The sequence below is a fragment of the Citrus sinensis genome, chromosome 3 (genome assembly GCF_022201045.2).
Source record: "Citrus sinensis cultivar Valencia sweet orange chromosome 3, DVS_A1.0, whole genome shotgun sequence".
Lineage (NCBI taxonomy): Eukaryota > Viridiplantae > Streptophyta > Magnoliopsida > Sapindales > Rutaceae > Citrus > Citrus sinensis.
The window spans coordinates 6,933,877-6,954,447 of record NC_068558.1 but is presented as its reverse complement, the minus strand read 5'-3'; the positions used below and the strand labels follow the sequence as shown (position 1 = coordinate 6,954,447).

Below are 20,571 nucleotides of genomic sequence, written 5' to 3'. Positions count from 1 at the left end.
GATGATAGGTTTATGAACAAAATGTCATATAATTTACTCCGAAATAAAAATTTTACGATATATATAATTTATATCATGCCTGAATATATAACCCATGTGTCATCCATATTCCATATATTGTTATAAATTTATGAACTACATATCATTCATCAAAGACCAAAGATTTATTTTCTCTTTTTTCTTTTTTTTTCCAACTTTGTTAAAAAATAATTCAATAAAATTAATGGGTACGACAACGTGAATTCGACTTGATAATGTAAAATTTACATTTAAAATTTTATTATTATAAATAAAATAAATTTTTAAAATATAATAGTTAATAAATTAATATTTAATTAATCAAGTTCAAGCTAAACACAAGATAGTGCTAAATATAATCTAGTGTAATCATATCTTATGAAAATTCTATCTAGAACTTATGTAAATGGGTCTCAGTAATTTGTATGGTGTAAATATCACGAGCAATAGTTCTCTTAAAAAAAAAAAGCATAAGAAAATAAATGTGTATGCATTTAAAGTCTCAAATAGACCTCTTGTAATTGTATGGTTAATGTTGGTAGGAGTCTTTTTCTTAAACTGATGTCACATTTATCTATTAAATATTAAAATTATTTTTACATTCATCATTTAATATATAGGTGGTATATAGTATTAGAACTTAGGTTTGAGCTCAATTATGGAGATCGTTAACATTATTATTATTGTATAACTATAGATTGTAACCATTTGAAACAAAATAAATAAACTAGACCAAGGGCCTAGCTGAATTGTTTTTCAAACAATTTTATTTGATTAATAACTTGAATATGAATCATAAGAGAAAAAAAAAGTTAAAAAAATAATTTAGATTTTGCACAACACTCAAATTTTTTTAAAAATAATCTGATATTTATGTACTAATTAGCCCTGTTTTATTTTTTATTTTTAATTGTTCTGCTGGTTTTCATATATTATTTTTCTTTTGAATATGGTTTATGAGTCTTTAAAAACTAAGATCCGTAGTATAATTAAAAGTTTTAATATAGAGATATGTTTTATTCAGGCCAACGGGGAATTTTATACATATAATTAGGGGCGGGCATGGATTGGTTTGGGTTGGATTTTAAGCCAAACCAACCCAAATATTTTTAATCCAACCCAACCCAAACTATTTGGGTTTGGTTTGAATTTTATTATCAAAATAATTTTTATTTTAATAAAATTTAATTATATCAAAATTATAATTATTATTAATTATTAAATTGATATTAAAATATAAAAAAATATAGTGGATAAAAACTATAAATTTTACAATAACTTAATCCTTAAATTAAAGAATACTAGAAAATCAAAATAAATTTTAATCACAAAAATTATTATTTCTCAATAAATAAGAACGTACACTTTAATAATAAATTTTCACAAACATGACATTAACAATCTAATAATAAAATTTTCCACTTATTATTTATTTAATTATGTAATATTTATTTTTATTTATCGTTTTGGTAGTTTTGCGTTATGTTATCTACTTATACGCTTAATTTTAGGGAGATTGTCAATTTCTCCCCTACAGTAATCAACATATATCATTTTTCCTTCTTCTGTTTTTATAATGGCTAAAAACCCTCATAATAGTATAAGTTTACAATATTACCTTTATTTTCAACTACTCTTTTATTTATATTTATTATAAATTAAATAAATCACATGAATAGAAACTAAATAAAAAATAAAGCATTAAAAATAAGAAATATATGTTTTGATATGAACAAAAAAATTGATAATAATAATTTTTTATACTTATTTATTTTGTGAAAATTTTCTTATAATAAATATATAAGAAAATTATTAGTAAAATGATAAAAACAATTATTATAAGAACACTTGAATGACAAATAAAAATTTATTATAAGATAAATAATAAAATATTTTACCTATACTTTTTACATTTAATTTTAAAATATTACAAAATGTTTATTATAAGAAAATGTTCAAAAAATAAATAATTACAAGAAAAAATTTTATTATTAATTTTTTTGCTCATATCAAAACATATATTTCTTGTTTTAATACTTATTTTTTTTATTTAGTTTCTATTCATGTAATTTATTTAATTTATAATAAATGTAAATAAAAGAGTAGTTAAAAATAAGGATAATATTATAAACTTATGTTGTCATGGGGATTTTGGCCATTTAAAAACAAAAAAGGGGTAAATGGTATATGTTAATTACTGTAAGGGGGAAAGTGGCAATCCCCTTAATTTTATTTACATTATGATATTATATAGTGTGTATGCTTTATGTTTTAATTTCATTATATGGTAAGCAAAGTTTTGTACGGGGCCTAATATGGACATTACATTCAATTATTGACCAAAAATTAGCCGTCATATAGCATATCGGATCCAGTCCAAGCTGAGTTATTATTGATCACTAGTAGAGTCTCCTGCTCTTTCTATGATGATCCTTCCATGTGGGAAGAATTATTTTTGTAAATAAGAAAAAAAATTATGTTATTTACAATAATATTTATTTAATTTAAATTTATTTTTACTATTATTTTCATTTTCTAATTGTTGATAATTGATTACGCTGTAAAAAAATTAATGGTGGTCTTTCACTTATTTGTATTCATTTATTTTGTTTTCATTTATTTCATTTGAAAAATTTGAGTATTGAGATTTTGTCAATGACCCATGGATAAACCATACCCAACCCATAATGAAATGATTTTCTATATAAAACCTATATCTAATCCATTTTCATGATTTACCCAACCCAAACCATTTAATTTGGTTTGGGTTTGGATAAACCCATGGGTTGTGGGTTTATGCCCACCCCTACATATAATATCATTTATTTGATGATTTCATTAAACTCAACATACTTCAAATTGGCACTAAAATGTTTTATGGCTAGTTTTTTAAAAATGTAGAAGTGTGTTACAACAATAATTTTCTCAATACATTTCTATTAGGTGGAACAATTTAATCCCAAAAATTTGATTCTTAAAATCAATTTAAAAATTAAAAAAAATTGAATTAAAACTCATTTTTCTAAAAAAGAATTTCTTCTTTTAATTATTAATGAACGAGTGATTTTAATTAGTATTTTATTACGAAAATACCCATATCATAAGTGATTTTATCGCACAAGTAATTTTATGTTATGGTTATTTTAGTAATAAAAAATAATTAAAATGTGGCGGAAAAGAGCATTTTGTGGGTCCAAACAGCATCATCCTAAAAAAATAAATTTTATTTAACATTATGATTATTTCAGTAATTTGTATTCATCAAACAATTTAACGTAAGATTTATCAAACACATATAACTACTTTTAAAATTCATAGTAATTTTGAAAATAAATTTTACTGAATATTTTATTATTTTTTGTAACTGATTATTTTTACAATACAATTAATAATAATTATTTCGAATTATAAACTTGGTATTTCAATTTATGTAGCATATGAAGCGAGTGATGTGCATTAATAGTTTCTATTCATGATATTTTTATTCATAAATGGAGTATTATTATAATCTAATATATATTTGTGTGCGTATATGTGTGTGTATGTATATGTATGCCCATACTACGAAGATCTTCTAAGAATTGAGATTATAGATGGTCAATTATTCTAAATATCACTAATTAATGGGCATTAAAATTTAATTAACACGATCACATTAATAAGTGATTTTATCATTAGGCGATACCAACCTCACCTCCGTAAGTTAACGGGCAGACCGTCTCTCAATAAAAGGAAACGTAGAACATTGGAGAAGTATTCAAATTACAAAAACACCCATACCCCAAACGCTACCTTATATAAGGTTCCTAAATTTCAACACATATATATTTATCTCTGTTTCTGTTCTTTCTTTCTATAAAAGAAAGCACACAACAGCGGAACAGTGAAAAAGCTTAAAACAATTAAGCTTCAAAAAGAAAATTAAAATAAAAATTTTCCCGGAAAATGGTGAGACCTAATCAAGAAGCAATCGACACCTTCATTAGCATCACAGGTGCCACTGAATCGGTCGCGGTGCAAAAGCTAGAGGTATATTAAAAAAAAAAACTGTAATTTTTAGCTAAATTTCAGAATTTTTATTCGCTTTTTATGTATTTTGATTGCAATTGTGGAGTTAATTGATTTTCAGTTGATTGATGATGTAATCTACGCGAAACTAGGGTTAATGTTTGTATTTCGTGTATTTTTGGACTTTAATTTGCTTAACTTTCGTTGATGTATGATGACCAATGCTTTAATTTTAGGGTTTTCACTTTATATATTGATAAAAGTCGTAATATTTAAACCTTTGTAGGAGAATTATTTTAGGTTCTCTGAAATTGGTGAATTTTGTTTTTGGTTCTTGAGTTTAAGTTTATTAGAAATGAAATTAACGTGGAATTTGTTACTCTGATTGGTACTTCTTTTATGTTTGTTTACATATATCATTGGCTGTACTTGTTCTTGTGCCATTTTTGAATGAACATTAGTGTTTTTTGTGTTGATCAGAGTACTCTTCGTTCATTTAATACCCGCATGGAACCATGTGAGTTAAATAAAATCTAAGAAACAAAATTCATTGTTTATAACTAGGCTTGGTGAAGAATTTAAATAGATTTTTTTTTAATAAATTAAAGTGCAAATGTGGAAGAATTGTGTTGAGCTGACGTATGCCAAATTTGGTTATATTTGGACGGCATATTTGTCAGATGGATGAATCCTAGTCCAATACGAGTAATGCCAAGATTACAGCAAGAAAATTTCCTGCACATTGTAAATTCTCTGGAGTAGCTAAGTGCTTGGTATTATGCTGCCCATTGGGGTTAGCTTTTGAGGATGGATACTTGTACGGCTGTGTGCCTGATAGTAATCTTGTAGAATTGTTTGCTGAAATTTAGTTTTCTTTACTGCTGATTTATCTGTTATTCTTCCTTGAAATCAGGAGCACAGTGGTGATCTGAATGCAGCTGTGAATGCACATTTTAGCGAAGGAGATAGAAACACGTCTCTGAACGCGTCTGTCATTCTTCCTTTGAATTGATTTGTTTTCCCATTTATACGCCCTCTTTGTTATTTTTAATTATTATTGAATTATAAAGAAGAAATGCTTTACATTTTTAATTTCTAGTACTCATCTTATGCAGTTGACTCCTCTCCTCCCGGTTGTTACGTGTTTAGAAAATAATGTTTTTATCAGAAATAACATCTAATTTTATGTTCCATCTTTTAAAATTCTTAGTCTTCTTAAATTTTTTATTTATTAATGATACGCCTTTATGCGATTTGCAATTTTCAGCACCCATCAATCATCTGTTCCAGCACCTCAAACTGATTTTATGGACATAGATGATCCCATTGAATCTGTGCCCCGAGAGCCTCCACTGTCATTTCTATCTGGATCTAGAACTTTAAATCCATTCTCACTGCTTGATCCAAGCAGTCGTAGAAGGTTCTTTGATGGTGCCTCTGATTTTATGAGCCGTGAACCTCATGTTACCCATCCTAGAGAGGTTAGAGAGATCCCCATAGAGGTTAGAGATGGCGGCGATCCATCTGGTCATGCCCCTACCATCGAGGATGTCACTGAATCTGCAAATACACATGGCCCTGATAACCGAGGGACAGCCATAATTGATGAAGTGGATGAGGATATTCCAGCTCCTCCTGCTGCACAGTCTACACTGCGAAATGATGGGCGTAGCAGTCCCACTGCTCCTGCATTTGATAATTTGGCAGACTATAGCAATGACATAGAAGAAGAAATGATTCGAGCTGCCATTGAGGCCTCAAAACGGGAGGCTGATGTATAGGCTTCTAAACAACAGCTTGATTCACATTATGAATGTTTCAGTACCATTTGTCATTTACATTGTTTTCTTGATTTTGGTACCAATAGACACTAAATCACTTTCTTCTTAATGCAGAATGTAAGTGGTGCTGGGACTGAGCATAGGCAACCACACTTGGAGGATGCCGATCTGGCACATGCAGTTTCATTGTCATTAAGGGTAAGCTTTTGTTTTACATTTATCTTTCCTTCACAAGCGCCTCATTTTTCTCACTTTACAAGAACTGGATAACTGGATTCAGACAGCAGAGCAAGAGAAAGCACAGCGTGAGCTAGGTGGGGATGTTGGGGCATCAGTAGCAGGAGCTTCCAAGCCATCTGAGATGGAGCTGGGAAAAGTGGCAACATCAAATGGGAGGTATTCTTTGAACTGTTAATTTTGGTGTTATGTGTGTTCTCTGATTACTGATTGTGTGTGCATGTGGCATCCTTCTGTTGTCCTGGCCATAGCGAAGGGTGGTGATTTATACTTTATACTTATTTGATGTGTTTTCTGCTCTTTGAGGCAAGAATTTTATGAGGATACCTTGTTCAACTTAGGTTGGAGGGAGGAAGCTTATCCATCCAAGAAGAGACTGAAGATGTGGAGGAGCAGCCTCTTGTTAGGCACAGGTCCATACATACGTCTTCGGGTTCTGGGGAATCTGACAAGGAAGTTGGGGTTACTGAGGTCAGCCCACCTCCAAGTCCTGGACAGCCTGATGTCAGCAATCAACCACAGCACAACGGAAATGCATTTCCTTCAGATGAGGTATCTTCCCTGCATATTTCTTATCGAGAAAGTTCAACTCACATATGTTTATTATTCTTAGCCCAAAATTTTATGCCAACTAATATATTTGACACATTCACTTGACTAAATTAGTGGGGTGGCATCTCTTCCGAGGAGCATGATGAAGCAGTTATGCTTGAGGCTGCAATGTTTGGTGGAATACCTGAAAGTGGATACCGTTTTCCGTATGCACCTCATCAGTACATGCAACCTGAGGGCTCTTATCCTCGGCGAGTACCTCGTCCTCCATCACCCTCATTGGAAGCTCAGCGCCTGATACGGGAGCAGCAGGTCTGAATTTTGGGCCTCAAGACCAAATAATAAAGTTCTAATCTCTGTCTGTGGTGTCACTGAACTGCTGCGTACTTCACTCGTGCAGGATGATGAATATCTTGCATCATTGCAAGCAGACAGAGAAAAAGCTGAAGCTCGCCGTCTAATGGAGGAAGAAGCAAGAAATGCTGCTCTTGCTGAGGAAAGAAGAAAAGAGGAAGAAACCCGTCGGAAAATGGAGGAGCAGCAGGTACTTTGTTATTGAATTATTTTTTTCCTTTTCATGGTCAAACTGTTTTTTTCTCCTTTTTTTTATTTTCTCATGTTGCTAGTATTATCTAGTAGTATTGAAAGTTTTTGCATTTGACCCTTTTTCTTTATTTATTTATATATTCTTTGGGTACATCAACCACATATTTGGTCTTTGGTAGTTGAAAGTCTTCTGTTTCATAGACCTATTTATCTTATGGTGGACATAACTAAATCCAGCTAAGAAGTACCATTCTGAATTTGTATGTTTTGTCTATTGGAGTGGATGTTACTTTTAAATAGTTTTAAACACTTCACAGATGCGCAATGAACTTTTTGCTGGCAGGAATATGAAAGACAATTAGCAGCAAAAGAAGCGTCATTGCCTCAGGAGCCAGCCCCAGATGATGAAAATGCTGTGACCCTTCTGGTGCGGATGCCAGATGGCAGTCGTCGTGGTCGCCGATTCCTTAAGTCCAACAAGCTGCAGGTAAGATCTGTGTAGAAAATCTGCTTACTTTCAATTTGTCCCTCTGCCCAACAACTTCATTGTGAAAAATATTTCTTTGCAGTCTCTTTTTGACTATATAGATGTTGGAAGAGGAATCAAAGCAGGCACCTACAGACTGGTAATGTTCAAACCATCCATATTCTACCTAACAAAATTAAATTTATTCAATTATTCCCCACGGATTAATTGAGGTGATTTACAGATAAGAGACCTGTAATTCTGAATTATTTAGTGTAATTGCTTCAATAGGTGAGGCCATACCCAAGGCGTGCTTTCAGTGATGGGGAGAGTGCTTTGACTCTCAATGAACTTGGGCTGACGAGCAAGCAGGAAGCTTTGTTTCTGGAGTTGGTCTAGACTCCATTGTGTAGAAAGTTATAATTTAGTTTATTTAGATACAATTTGGTGAATGAGCTGTGGGACGCCGAAGGAGCTATACTGCTGCTATACAGGACCCCCGCTAAATTTTATATCTTATTTACATGCATAAATTAAGATGTGTCTTCACCATCCATTTAAATATTATTCTCTTAACATATATGAGTTTTAATGTGACTTTTTTTTTTTTTTTTTAATTTATGATTGAAATTTTGGCTTGAACTATTGTGTATAGAATGATTATTCATCTCAAAGATGAGTGCCCAGGACGGAACTAAACACTTCAATAAGTAATAATTTAAAAACAACAAATACAAGATGACAAATAGCAAACAAGCAGATCATCGGCGAATTGAGTGACTTCTTGATCTTTGATTCAATTTGCTTGACCATTAGCTATCGGTGCTTGGCGTTTGTTTGGATTCTACCGCATTTTGTTAGCACTTATAGCTTCCTAGAACTTTCACCAATTTTAGCAAAAGGATTATTTACCCTCTTCAACCGTTGGAAGATGGCTACAAAAGGGGTACAAATTTACTTGCGTGCAATCATGATTTTCACCTTTCGTTGTAAGATACCCTTTCTTCTTTTTTCACTAGGCTGTAACAAAGTAACTTTGAAAATTTGCAAAACTTCCAATATTATTTTTGTTAAATAAAATAACTTCAATAATATATTAGAATTCACAAACTATATATGTGTGTGTAATTTTTCTCTGAACCAAAAATATTTTTATTTTAATAAAGTTTGGATGTTATTAATAGATAAAAAAATATTTTAATGTATTAATAAAAAAAAGTACAATTTTCAATACCTTCAAATATATGATTTTTATATATATCCTCACTTTAAAATATGGATATCCTGAAAAGATCTGTCAAAAAGCAAAGCAAAACATCCGAATTAGTTACTCCTATTGTGGGTTCGCCTGAATTTGTTCCCCTTCTCTGGCAAACGATTTCTTGAAGCCACATGTGGGCCTAAAGTACTCTGAGCTCAAGTCCAAGAATAAAAGAGGATGCTATTCCTGGTTCCACGTGGCAGATTGTTATTCCACGCAGAAAGACCAAAAACCTCAGTCGTAGTTCGGTCAAATCACACTTCAGAAAATCTCACTTTTTTTTTTTTTTTTTTCTCTAATGGCGGCTTGTTATGCGCCACGTTTCTTAAAGTGGAAAAGTTAAGGAAGTTAACAAAAAGAAAAAGAAAATGCAAGTACTGATACCAATTATCAACAAAAAAACAAAACATTAAAAAAGAAAAAAAGAAAATTGATGATGTAACCCAACGGTCGAGTGAACGGATATCAGGAGACAGGCACGTGCATCCTACGTGAACGGCAACGCAATAGGGAGCCCTATTTTCTCCCCCTAGATAAAAGAATAAAACCGAGTCCGTACACCAACTCCCCCTCCCCCCCCCCCTCACTCTCTCCCCCAACGGTCATATTTCACCGACATATCCCAACGGTCACTTAGATTCGCGATCTCCGCCGTCGGATCAAAATCCAACGGTATAGAAACGAAGTTCCCCATACATTTCTCGAACATCCTCTTTTTCATTTTTCTCATATCAAAGACTAAGGAGACAGGACCTAAAAAGAGCAATGATCAAGACAGCCTCCATTGGAAGTGGTAGTTAATAGGCTTTATAGTTACAGTATAGTTTTACGCATTATAGTACAGAGTTAGTGTATTAGTAGAGCAAACCAAAAAAGAAGAAACGCGAAAAGGGTGATTGGTATTGTATTACTATATAAAAACACAAATGGTTCATGGGTTATGGTTCTTTTGGGAAGTGAGCGAGTGCGTTTGAGAGAGGTATGGAATTCAACTGCTCCTTTTGATCGGCTGGGGTTTGTTTGTTTTACTTGTGTTTGATTCAGCTCTTTAGCTACCATGGAGTTGTTGTTGGCTTCAAATGCTGTTCTGGCTGTCGAGTTTTTTATGAGTTTCAGCTACCATTTTGAGCAAGTATGTGTTTATTCTGCTTCCTTCCACAATTTGCATTCGTCTGTGAAGAAACAATGAGTTGTTTGTGAATGTTGTGGAATCCGATGATTGTTTTATTACAGGTGTTTGATTTAGTATTGGATTCTTTGATTCTTTTGGGGGTGGGATAATTCTTTCTTTTTCTTTTTCTTTTTTCCATTGTTTTTTTAAGCATATTCTTGTTCATTCATTGCACACTTATTCATATAGGAACACTGAAATTTGTTTCATATCTTTTTCTTAATTTTGTTTATTCATCGGATTCCTGTTGTTTCAGTTCTTGAAAATTCACACACTCACTTAGTCTATCTCTCTAGGTTTATATTGTTACATTTACTTCCTAGGCCATAATATCAAAACATATAAGAATTTGCACAGTAAAAACTCATATATTGCATAGCTAATACAGAAATTATAGAACCAAAGAGAGATAGGAAGTTTAAACAGAAAATAGGTTGGGTGGGTGAATTTAAGTTGAAAAGAACAAAACACAAAAAGATTGAAAATAGGAAGGATATAGAGGATGTTGGCTGGGTGTTCTAGTTCCACATTGTTGTCACCGAGGCATCGATTGAGGAGTGAAGCATCTGCACAATTTCCAGCTTGCCATTTTCAGTTGCCGTCAATGGGCACACAGAGACTGGACTTGCCATGTAGCTTTTCTCGAAAAGACTCGTCGCGCTCCCAGCCCATTAGGCCTGTTGGCCTCTCTGTAGAGAAGCCAATTGAGCCTAAGACAAGCGCTTGTTCTCTCAAACAGAACGTCCGTCTTCCACCTTTGGCAACGAGCACGCAGAGGGAGATCAAAGATGAGTTTTGGGAGAAGGGTAAGAGTCTGAAGAGGTTTGCAGAAGGAGGTTTGGTTGACGAGTCTTGCATTAACAGGGCTAAAAGGAAAAAGGGTAGCAGTGGTGATAATGATGGGAAAAATGATGATATTCATGAAGGTGGTGGTGATAGTTTGAGTTTAGGTCAATTGGGTACCGGGAACTTTTGGTTTCAGCCTAGTTTCACAGGCCAAAATGTCCCTCAAGTTCCTTTTACTTTGACCTGCTCAGGAGAGAAAGACAGGGTTTGTTATGTGCCTGGTGAATTTATTTCACCACCTTTGCCACTGTCAAACAATCCTTGGGTGGAATCGGTTATAACTGAGATCACAGATTTGGGTGAAAAAGACGGTGATGAGACTAGCCATAGGTTGGCAAAGGAGGTTTCGGCTTCAAGTACCTCATCAGAGAGTGGGAGCTTGGCTCTTAGGCTACATGAGAATCCTGTGGAGCATGATGTTGGTAATGGGTCTAGGAATCCATATCCTCATCAAGGTGGTGTGGAAGCTAGCGAGGAGGGTACCAACCAAGGGGAGAATGGATTTGAGCTTGTCAGATTACTTACAGATTGTGTGGAAGCAATTGGGTCGAGGAATATCCCTGCTGTCAACCATTTTATTGCCAAGTTGGGTGATGTTGCTTCTCCGAGAGGAAGCCCTATTAGTCGCCTGACAGCTTACTACACTGAAGCTTTGGCTCTTCGTGTCTCAAGGCTTTGGCCTCATACTTTTCATATTACCCCTCCTCGAGATTTTGATCGGGTTGATGATGATTCGGGGGCTGCACTGAGGCTTTTGAACCAGGCGACTCCAATTCCGAAATTCATTCATTTCACAGCAAATGAGATGCTGCTGAGAGCTTTTGACGGGAAAGACAGGGTTCACATCATTGATTTTGACATTAAGCAAGGACTTCAGTGGCCTAGTTTTTTTCAGAGCCTAGCCTCCAGGCCTAACCCTCCAAGCCATGTTAGAATCACTGGTATCGGTGAGTCCAAACAAGAATTAAACGAAACGGGAGATAGACTTTCCGGATTTGCTGAGGCACTGAATTTGCCTTTTGAGTTCCATCCGGTTGTGGACAGGTTAGAAGATGTGAGGCTGTGGATGCTTCATGTGAAGGAGAAGGAGAGCGTGGCGGTGAATTGTATCTTTCAGTTGCATAAGACGCTGTATAGTGGGAATGGAGGAGTACTCAGGGATTTTTTGGGACTTATTCGGAGCACAAACCCGACAATAGTCCTTATGGCAGAGCAAGAAGCCGAGCACAATTCCCCTTTCTTGGAGACCAGAGTTTCCAATTCATTGAGATACTACAGTGCTTTATTTGATTTGATCGATTACTGTCTCCCATTAGACAGTCCAGTTAGGATCAAGATAGAAGAGATGTTTGCAAGGGAAGTTAGAAGTATTGTTGCTTGCGAAGGAAGTGACCGGTTAGAAAGGCACGAGAGTTTTGAGAACTGGAGGAGGATGATGGAGCAAGGAGGGTTTCGATGCATGGGGATCAGCGAGAGGGAGATGCTTCAGAGTCAAATGCTACTGAAGATGTACTCTTGCGAGAATTATGGTGTTAAGAAGCAAGGACAGGATGGAGCGGCGGTTACCCTAAGCTGGATAGATCAGCCTCTTTATACAGTCTCGGCGTGGGTACCTGTTGATGTTGCAGGCGGTTCATCCTCATTCTCTCAGCCAAGCTGATTGCTGCGGGGTTTCTTTTTTCTTCACACACACACCATTAGTTTTCATTCCATCCTAGCATACAGAAAGAGACACTAAAATTCTTTGTAGGTAGAGAAATCTGTCATTATTCTTTCATTCTTTCGTTGCAGATAAGATTTTTCAATCCTGATAGGGTCATTTGTATGAATACAGTAGCTTCATTCATACTGATTCAGTTCTTTGCAGGTCAGGTCTAGGCTTTCATTATTGATGTCAAGTTGCATTTATTCTTTAATTCTTTATGTATGATGATGACAATTTGTCCTTGTTATTAGATTTATGAGCAATGTATCCAGAAATTGTATCTTTATAGATAGATGAAAAGATTTGTTGAGTTGTTTTTTATATTATGACTGGAAAATATATCTGTTAGCATTGGAAATCATTTTCTGTCGACTTGATTTGAGACACAACATGAACAAAAATACAAGATAAGATAAAACACGAAGCAAGGTGATCAATTAGAAAGATCTGGAAATGTACAGAACCATTTTCCTTTTCCATTGGCAACATTTATTTACATAGAACTCTCGATTTAATGGTTTAACTATTCGTTACAGTCTTATATCAAGCCCTCTTCAACGAATTTAATCAGTAAGGAATTGTGAATGTTATTTTTCCGTACGTACGGCCACACATATTTTCTTTGTGCCGTGATAAAAACAGAACAAGCATTTTCGAAAAAATACTCTTTCAACAAAGTTGATAAAAAAAATCACACGCGTCCAAACATATTTTTAATATTTCTTACTTCCTGTACTGATAAATCTATATGAAAATATGATATCTATCATAAATGGCTGTGATTGCTGTCCAATAAATAATAATAATATCCAAACATATAATAATCAGACATATTGCAATTGTTTACGTTTGAATTTTCCCTTTTTTTTTGGGTTCAATTTAATGCATTTTAATGGGTTCATTGAATAAAACATGTCTTCATAAAAACTTGCAATAGTAAGGTCATATTATATACATTTGAGGTAACCGTGTGAAGTGAAAATTAAATAAATTTTAATTTTGAATAGAGGAAATGAATTTCTAAAAATAATTTCATCATAATTCTATCTGGACTCGTCTTGATGAAGGCATGTTCAAGTCGATCCGATGATCAAAACGATCCGTATCTAAACAAAGAAAAAAAATCTACTTCGCAACACGTACTGAAAGACTCAAATCCTCGACCTCAATAATCAAACAAAGAAATTACAACTATTAGTAAAATGAGTGGTGGTTATCCACTCTTATTATGTGTTTGCTGTACTTTGAATTTACTAACATTTATATATGTTTGCATTCAATGTAACCTTATCAAGGAATGGCAACTATAGAAAGATATTTGATAATGTTTGACTATCTTAATTTCACAAGACTAATCTTTTATACATAAAAATATAAAGAGATGTCCCAGACATTTTATGTGCTCTCGAAAATGAAAAACAAGACCCCTCGTGCATTGACGACAATATATCTTATCATCATCTTCGTCTTGTGTGCAAACCAAAATTACACATTGGTTCAGGCAGATCTAATAGAAGAAACTTGCTATAAAATCTTTTTTCTGAGTGACGCATGTGTGATGTTTCTGAGATCAGACGGTCGTAGTTACAGAGCCAGTGATGTCAAAGGGCTTGCTCGTATCATGCTGGACAAAACTATAGCCAAAGCTACAGACACCATTCAGTTGATGGAAAAGTTGGAAGGTGAGGCCACTGATCCAGAGCTGAAGGGTTATCTTTCACTGTGCCTATGTTTTTACGTAGGAGCAGTTGAAGATTATTTTCAAAAATCCTTGGAGAACTTGGATACGAACTCTTTTCTGGAGGCTGCACGGCTTGCAGGTTATGGAGCTAAGAAGGCTCAGAACCTTGCATCATTGGGATTTGATAGCTCCTCAACTGTATGGAAGAAGAGTAAAGATTTAGAAAATTTAGGATTTGTAACCCAAGGAATTATAGCACTTTTGACTTGATAAATGATGTAGCTATTTGGTGCTGTTGACATATTCAAGTATGTATCAGCAAATTTCAATCAATGAAAGTGTCAGATTTTTGAGGCTTGTTTTGGGGATCACTCTGTAAACCACTGCTTTTTGTAGAACAATTATTTTTCAGAAAAAAAAAAGAATTTAAACAAGAAGGTGCTGAGATATCCTACCTCATAAAATGGAGTATAAAAAAGAGTCTAGACATTTTCCTCATAATATACTTAATCCTCATTTCCTTTATCGTTATCTAATTTTTATTATAATTTAAAACAAATAGTGATAAAAATATAAATTTAAAGTCAAACATTTTTTTATAAAAAAAAAAAAAATCAGTTGATTAGTCGAACCAATGTTTGAGAAAATGAAAAAAAAAATTAAAATTATCGAATTCGACGATTTAATTAAAAAACTATAACACGGTCGACTAATCCTTAGCCGTTTAAAAGCATGATGTATCGTATAATTTTTACCCCGGTGCAAGGCCTATATGCTTGTCGTTTGTTTATCAAACAAATAAGCGATTTGTCGTCTGTTTTAGTTAGAACAAGCTGTTGTGTCGGTTTCGTAGTCTCTCAAGATACGATCTGTCGCCAGCGTCGGGCGAAATAAAACCCTTGTAGCCCAAGCTTAAACATCAGCAGACAGCAGCAGCAAAAAATGTCTTGCAAGTTATTTAGAAGTATACACCATCAATAAAGTATTGAGTTTTTTTTTTTGGTCTTAATTACGATTATTAGCGATGTCACATTTAGTAACATTGTTACTGTAGAATGTCGCAGGAAACATTAATACAACGCTTTTGGTTTAATGATATCATGAGATAATTGTATTGTAGCAAATTCAACATCTGTAACTGTATGTACTTATTGTGCCTAAAATGTGAGGCCAGCACCGGCCTAGGGCTCTTGCGCACTAATGATCATCTCGGTTTGTTCATTTCCAGATAGAGACGGGCTGGCCCAACCCAATAATAGTCCACCTCTGTATAAATAGGCTATAATTATTATGCGTAGAATATTATTACTTACGACTAATTGTCTACTTAAAAAGTCGAGATTCAAAAATATATCGATGATGAACCATATTATATGTCATTCGTTTATTAGTAATTTAATGTTATGAAATTAAATTGGAAAATTATCTCACTAATGATGATATGAAACGTCATTATTATTCTTTATTTGTTTTTCATCTCTTGGCCTTAAATTAATTATGCCCAAAGACATAGTACGAGTGTCCTGTGTAAGATTTTTAACAGCCAATGCTGTGAAAATTCCTACAAATCTTCGTGTTAGTTAAAAGGAAAAAAGAACGCCAACAACCCTTTTAGTTTGAGAAAATGATCACGGAAATTCCCTTATTTTTTTAGAAATGGACTCACAAACTCTTGTTTACGATACATGAATCCTTCTTTGTGCTTGGAAATGATTGTACAAATCACCTATAAACCCCCCTTTTATGTTCAAAAAAATGTTGGAAAAGACCTCCATAGTTTGTCTAAAAGAGAATATGTGTATCCATAAAGGTGTCTTTGTGATTATTTATAAAAACATGGGGTCTCATGACCATTTTATCAAGAGTGATCCTAAGTTAACTTAGTTGGAATATTTACTTTGTGTCCTAACCAATGCATCAACAATAGAAATTCATTATTTAAATTAAAAATGATAAAGTATAATAATTATTTATCATTTGAACCAATAAGATAATTACACATCATTTGTCACATCAATTGAGATACAAACTAAATATCCTAATTAAGTATGAATAGCATTATTGTTTCATCGAACCATGAAGGTGATAGTGTCATTTTTCCCAATTAGAAACAAAAAGACTGCAGCTGAATGCTAAATCTAGTCTCTAACTTGATTCCCAAGTTAACACTTCACTTTTACAATCTATTTGGTTTATTTGACTGTCTATATTTTGATAATGAGGAGCATTGAAAATTTTCTATGAAAGATAAACATTTGAGATACTCTCATAAATACAAAATTGTGGGATTTATTACAATTTGCAGATATGGACTTTAAAATATTACATACCAAATATCTCATATACAGCTAACTTTACTAGATATAATCATTCTCTCTATGACTCTATCTATATAAATTATATGGTACAAAATTGTGGAATTTATTTTTCGTCCATAAATTGAGCAGATTGTAAAAGGGGTAAATATGAGATTAGTATTCGTTTAGTCCCTATTTTTTAGAAGTACCTCAAAACATCCCTACCATAATGCCATTAAACTATTGACACACTTGTCATTACTTTTTGTTCATTTTGCTTGCTTTTACAATATTAACCTCTTACAATAATTTTTCTTTTTTTTTGGACATTAATAAAAAAAATTAAATTTCCTAATTTCTAATTTAACCCCAAAAATAAAATAAAAATAATAATATATATTAATTTTTGTGGAACACTCTGCTGAGGAGCCAATATATTAATTTTTGTATAAAACAAAATAAAAGCAAAACGAAAATGAATATATATTTTCTTTGTTTATATTTTATTTTCTTGGGTTAAATTGGTAATTTAATTTTTTTTTTCTTTTTATTAATGTAAAAAAAACTATTGTAAGAGGGTAATATTGTAAAAATAACGCAAAAGAAATAAAAAGTAATGGCAGGGGTGTCAATAATTTAACATAGGGATGTTTTGAGGTATTTTAAAAAAGTACAGGGATTAAATAGACACTAACTTTATAATATAGGAGCTAAACAAGCTTCTATCTTTGTAAAAAATAAAGTGTATCTGAAATCTTTAATTTTTGGTAGATACAGAATTGTGGAATCTATTACAATTTGCATATATGGACTGTAAAATATTGTATACCAAAAATCTCATCTACAGCTAACTTTGCTTATATATGATTATGCTCTCTATCTTTAATTTATAAATTATACGGTACGCCAATTTCTAACATAAAACACATATAGATATTTGAAGCACTTGAAAATGGAAAACAAAACCCTTTACCCGTGGGCGTGGACGACATTTCTTCTCATTTGCATGTTCGCAAACCAAGTCGTTCAAGCTGATTTAATAACGGAAACATGCAAGAAATCATATTCGGTTTCAATGTGCGAGCCAATTTTCAGATCAGACCCTCGTAGCGCCGGCGCCAAAGATGTCAAAGGGCTAGCGAAAATCTTGCTTGACATATGCATAGGCAACGCCACAGAGACGCTCAATGTGATCAAGAAGTTACAAGCAAGCGACCCAAATCTTGAGCAGCTTCTTTCGCGATGCGCTTCTGATTATAAGCTGATGATTGAAGATGATTTTGGAGGTGCCAAGAAGAAACTGGACGAAAATGCTTACAAGGAAGCTGCGAAATTGGCGTTTTATGGAGGCGCAAGGGGGCCTGTGGATTGTGAAGGGACGTATAAAGATAAGAAGGGATCGCCGATTAGGCAGAGGAATACCGATATTGCTTATCTAGGGCTTTTGGCAAGAAGCATTATATTGCTTATTCCTTCGTGATTTGATTATTCCATTACGGTTGGAAGTCAATTTTATGTGAAATTTATAAGACAATAAATGGTTGATTGTCAGGAAACATACGATGATATTTTAAATGAAGCATCTAGTACGCGACATTGTTCAAGTTTATATTAAGATAAGTCCAAAATAGTTTAGAGCCCAAAGAAAGCCTAGCATATACAAGAGAGACAATCAAGTGCAGGCAAAAATGAATGCCGCCCCCATAAACGAAAACTGGTAAAATGATGGATTTAAAACTTTTGTTATGAGGTTTAGTTCCCGTGAATTCAAGAAAAATTAGAGAGAAAAAAGGGTAATTTTTAGGGACCTCCCCTAAGATTTGGCATATCAACACTTAAATAGAAAGTATGAGCATATTATTAGATACCTCCCCAACCATTTGGATTCCATTTGGAATCTTGTCAATGTATAAGGGTAATTTCTTAAAAAAGCTATCTAAAATTTTGAAAAAAAACCAATATTCACTCGCTGTGCACTTCATTATCCATTGGTTCCAAGCATGCATTGGACATATCTTCTCTTTCATCTTCCAAACTCAAGCTAATTAGCAATCCATCATCCACCCAAAGTCCCAAATACACCTAGATTCTTCTCTTTATGATTCTAACCTTGCCAAATGAAGCTCAAATTTGAGAAACCCCAATTTGAAGGAAGAGTGATTAACAACAAAGTGATGGCGGTAGGAAAATGTTGTCGTCGAGTGACCATTGCTGGCAACAGGCAAGGAACGAATGAGTTATTAAACCTTATAGAAGGTGAAAATTCCAAATAACTCAATGCATGTTAAAGTTAGAACTTTTTGGTTGATTTGATGCTGTGTTTGAAAATGGATTTAATGCTGTGTTTAAGTTGTTGAAGAAGCTACTGCATGTTTTTAGTGTGATTCGCACTAGCGATGAGCTAAACAAACCATTGCGTATTAAAAATTAGTTATTTTTATGTGATTTTTGTGTTGAACAAAAGTGGGTTTTAGTTTTGTAACCGCAAATATAATTCCAAAAATTTTATAATAAAATTGAAATAAACAAATTGAGATGTTTTTAATGAAATTAATTTTTGGGATCATATTTGTGATTACAATTTAAGATTTAAGTGGGTTTATTCGCAAATACGATTTAAATGGGTTTTAAATGTTTTTTTTTATAAGATTTCACCTTGTGTATCTGCCTGTAACTTGATCAGTGTGCACTAGTTGTGAATATCCAGATACTACAAGTCTTTGTCCATAAACTCGTGTTTGATCTAAATTTCATAAAACTTTGAATATGCTTTCTCATTTAAACACTATTGATTATAGTTATTTCCTAATAATTGCTTAGGATTTCGTTCTGTTATGAAATGATTAAAAATGAAATACAAAATTTGCTATGATATGTTTAATCAAATATATTTTGCCTAGAAACAAACTTAAGGAGCTCTTAATTATCTTGAAATGCATTACTTATTTATGTGTCATGGCCGATTCAACTTTCTTTTTTTGCGCATAATATAAGTTGAATTTCAATTGCTTTTGTTTTTAAAAAATTCCCCTACAGCCATAAGACCCTTTGGGTTAGACATTTTAGAGTGCTTTCTATTAATCTCACATATTTATAAATAATACATTTTCAACATATTGAGTAATTGGTAGGAAAATTAGAAAGGAAGAAGGTAGAATATGCTTAAAAAATGAAAAATAAGATAGATTTTACTAAACATAGAAGCACAAGAGAAAAGGGCAATGATTGAAGCTGGAGATGGACAAGAATTTTTTAAGGCAGAGGAAATGGCTGTAAAATATTATGCAATTGGTAGCACTCTTAAGAACCAAAGAAGCTCTTCGGTTGGTTTTGAAATTAGATTGTTTTTTGTACTTGGTATATTTTGTATTTGTAACTTCAACTATAAATCTATATATTTTCTTCTCTCATGTTTTTTTGTTTTGTAAATCTTATTGGAACTACAAGAAAAAAAATGTTAAGAAGGGAATGTTTTGTTATAGATTTTTTTTTGAGCTGCTTGAAACAAATATGATTTTCTTAATTGAAGTTCATAAATTGTTAAATTCTTCACCAATATTTTTTTTTTCAGTCAATGAGTATTTAATGTCTAAGTATTTGGTTATTATGTTTTTTTTTTATTCGTATACTGGGAGCAAAACATATTTCATTTTGTTAACGAACAACACCTTAGTGGTTGCTATGAGAGTGTTTTTGGCTTTAGGGGTATTTTGGTTATTTCATTGATCTACTAACAACCATTGGATGGAAATACAAACAACGAGAGAGGTCTTTGTAATTACGGTCATACTTTGTATATAGGTGTTAATACACTAAATCTCAGGGGAGGTCTCTAAAAATTACCCCAAAAAAATGATCAACTCATAACTTGGCTATATATATGAAGGGATCAGGATCCTCTCATGATCTGAGCACTCATGATCTTTTACAAATCTTGTGCCACATGTGTTTTAGTGTTAGTGGATGATTATGATTGAATTATTTTTTCTTTTTAATTTATTA

General features: G+C 33.1%; 4 protein-coding genes across 4 annotated transcripts; all 4 read left to right on the top strand.

The window, feature by feature from the left end:
• Positions 1-3,845: 3,845 nt before the first annotated feature.
• Positions 3,846-8,188, top strand: LOC102614161 (plant UBX domain-containing protein 8). The gene is made up of 11 exons (XM_006477341.3): positions 3,846-4,047; positions 4,940-5,013; positions 5,294-5,801; positions 5,922-6,005; positions 6,088-6,203; positions 6,386-6,596; positions 6,711-6,908; positions 6,997-7,140; positions 7,486-7,629; positions 7,712-7,768; positions 7,900-8,188. The coding sequence occupies exons 1-11, from the start codon at positions 3,964-3,966 to the stop codon at positions 8,005-8,007; spliced, it is 1,728 nt and encodes a 575-aa protein (XP_006477404.2). The 5' UTR covers positions 3,846-3,963; the 3' UTR covers positions 8,008-8,188.
• A 760-nt stretch (positions 8,189-8,948) lies between these two features.
• LOC102613859 (scarecrow-like protein 28) lies at positions 8,949-12,909 on the top strand. The gene has a single exon (XM_006477340.4). It carries the CDS (start codon positions 10,543-10,545, stop codon positions 12,544-12,546), a length of 2,004 nt encoding a protein of 667 aa, XP_006477403.2. The 5' UTR covers positions 8,949-10,542; the 3' UTR covers positions 12,547-12,909.
• A 1,063-nt stretch (positions 12,910-13,972) lies between these two features.
• On the top strand, positions 13,973-14,542 carry LOC107176791 (pectinesterase inhibitor). Its single transcript, XM_015529750.2, has one exon. It carries the CDS (start codon positions 13,973-13,975, stop codon positions 14,540-14,542), a length of 570 nt encoding a protein of 189 aa, XP_015385236.2.
• Positions 14,543-17,356: 2,814 nt separating this feature from the next.
• LOC107176789 (pectinesterase inhibitor-like) lies at positions 17,357-18,154 on the top strand. Its single transcript, XM_015529748.3, has one exon. It carries the CDS (start codon positions 17,522-17,524, stop codon positions 18,047-18,049), a length of 528 nt encoding a protein of 175 aa, XP_015385234.2. The 5' UTR covers positions 17,357-17,521; the 3' UTR covers positions 18,050-18,154.
• Positions 18,155-20,571: the final 2,417 nt, after the last annotated feature.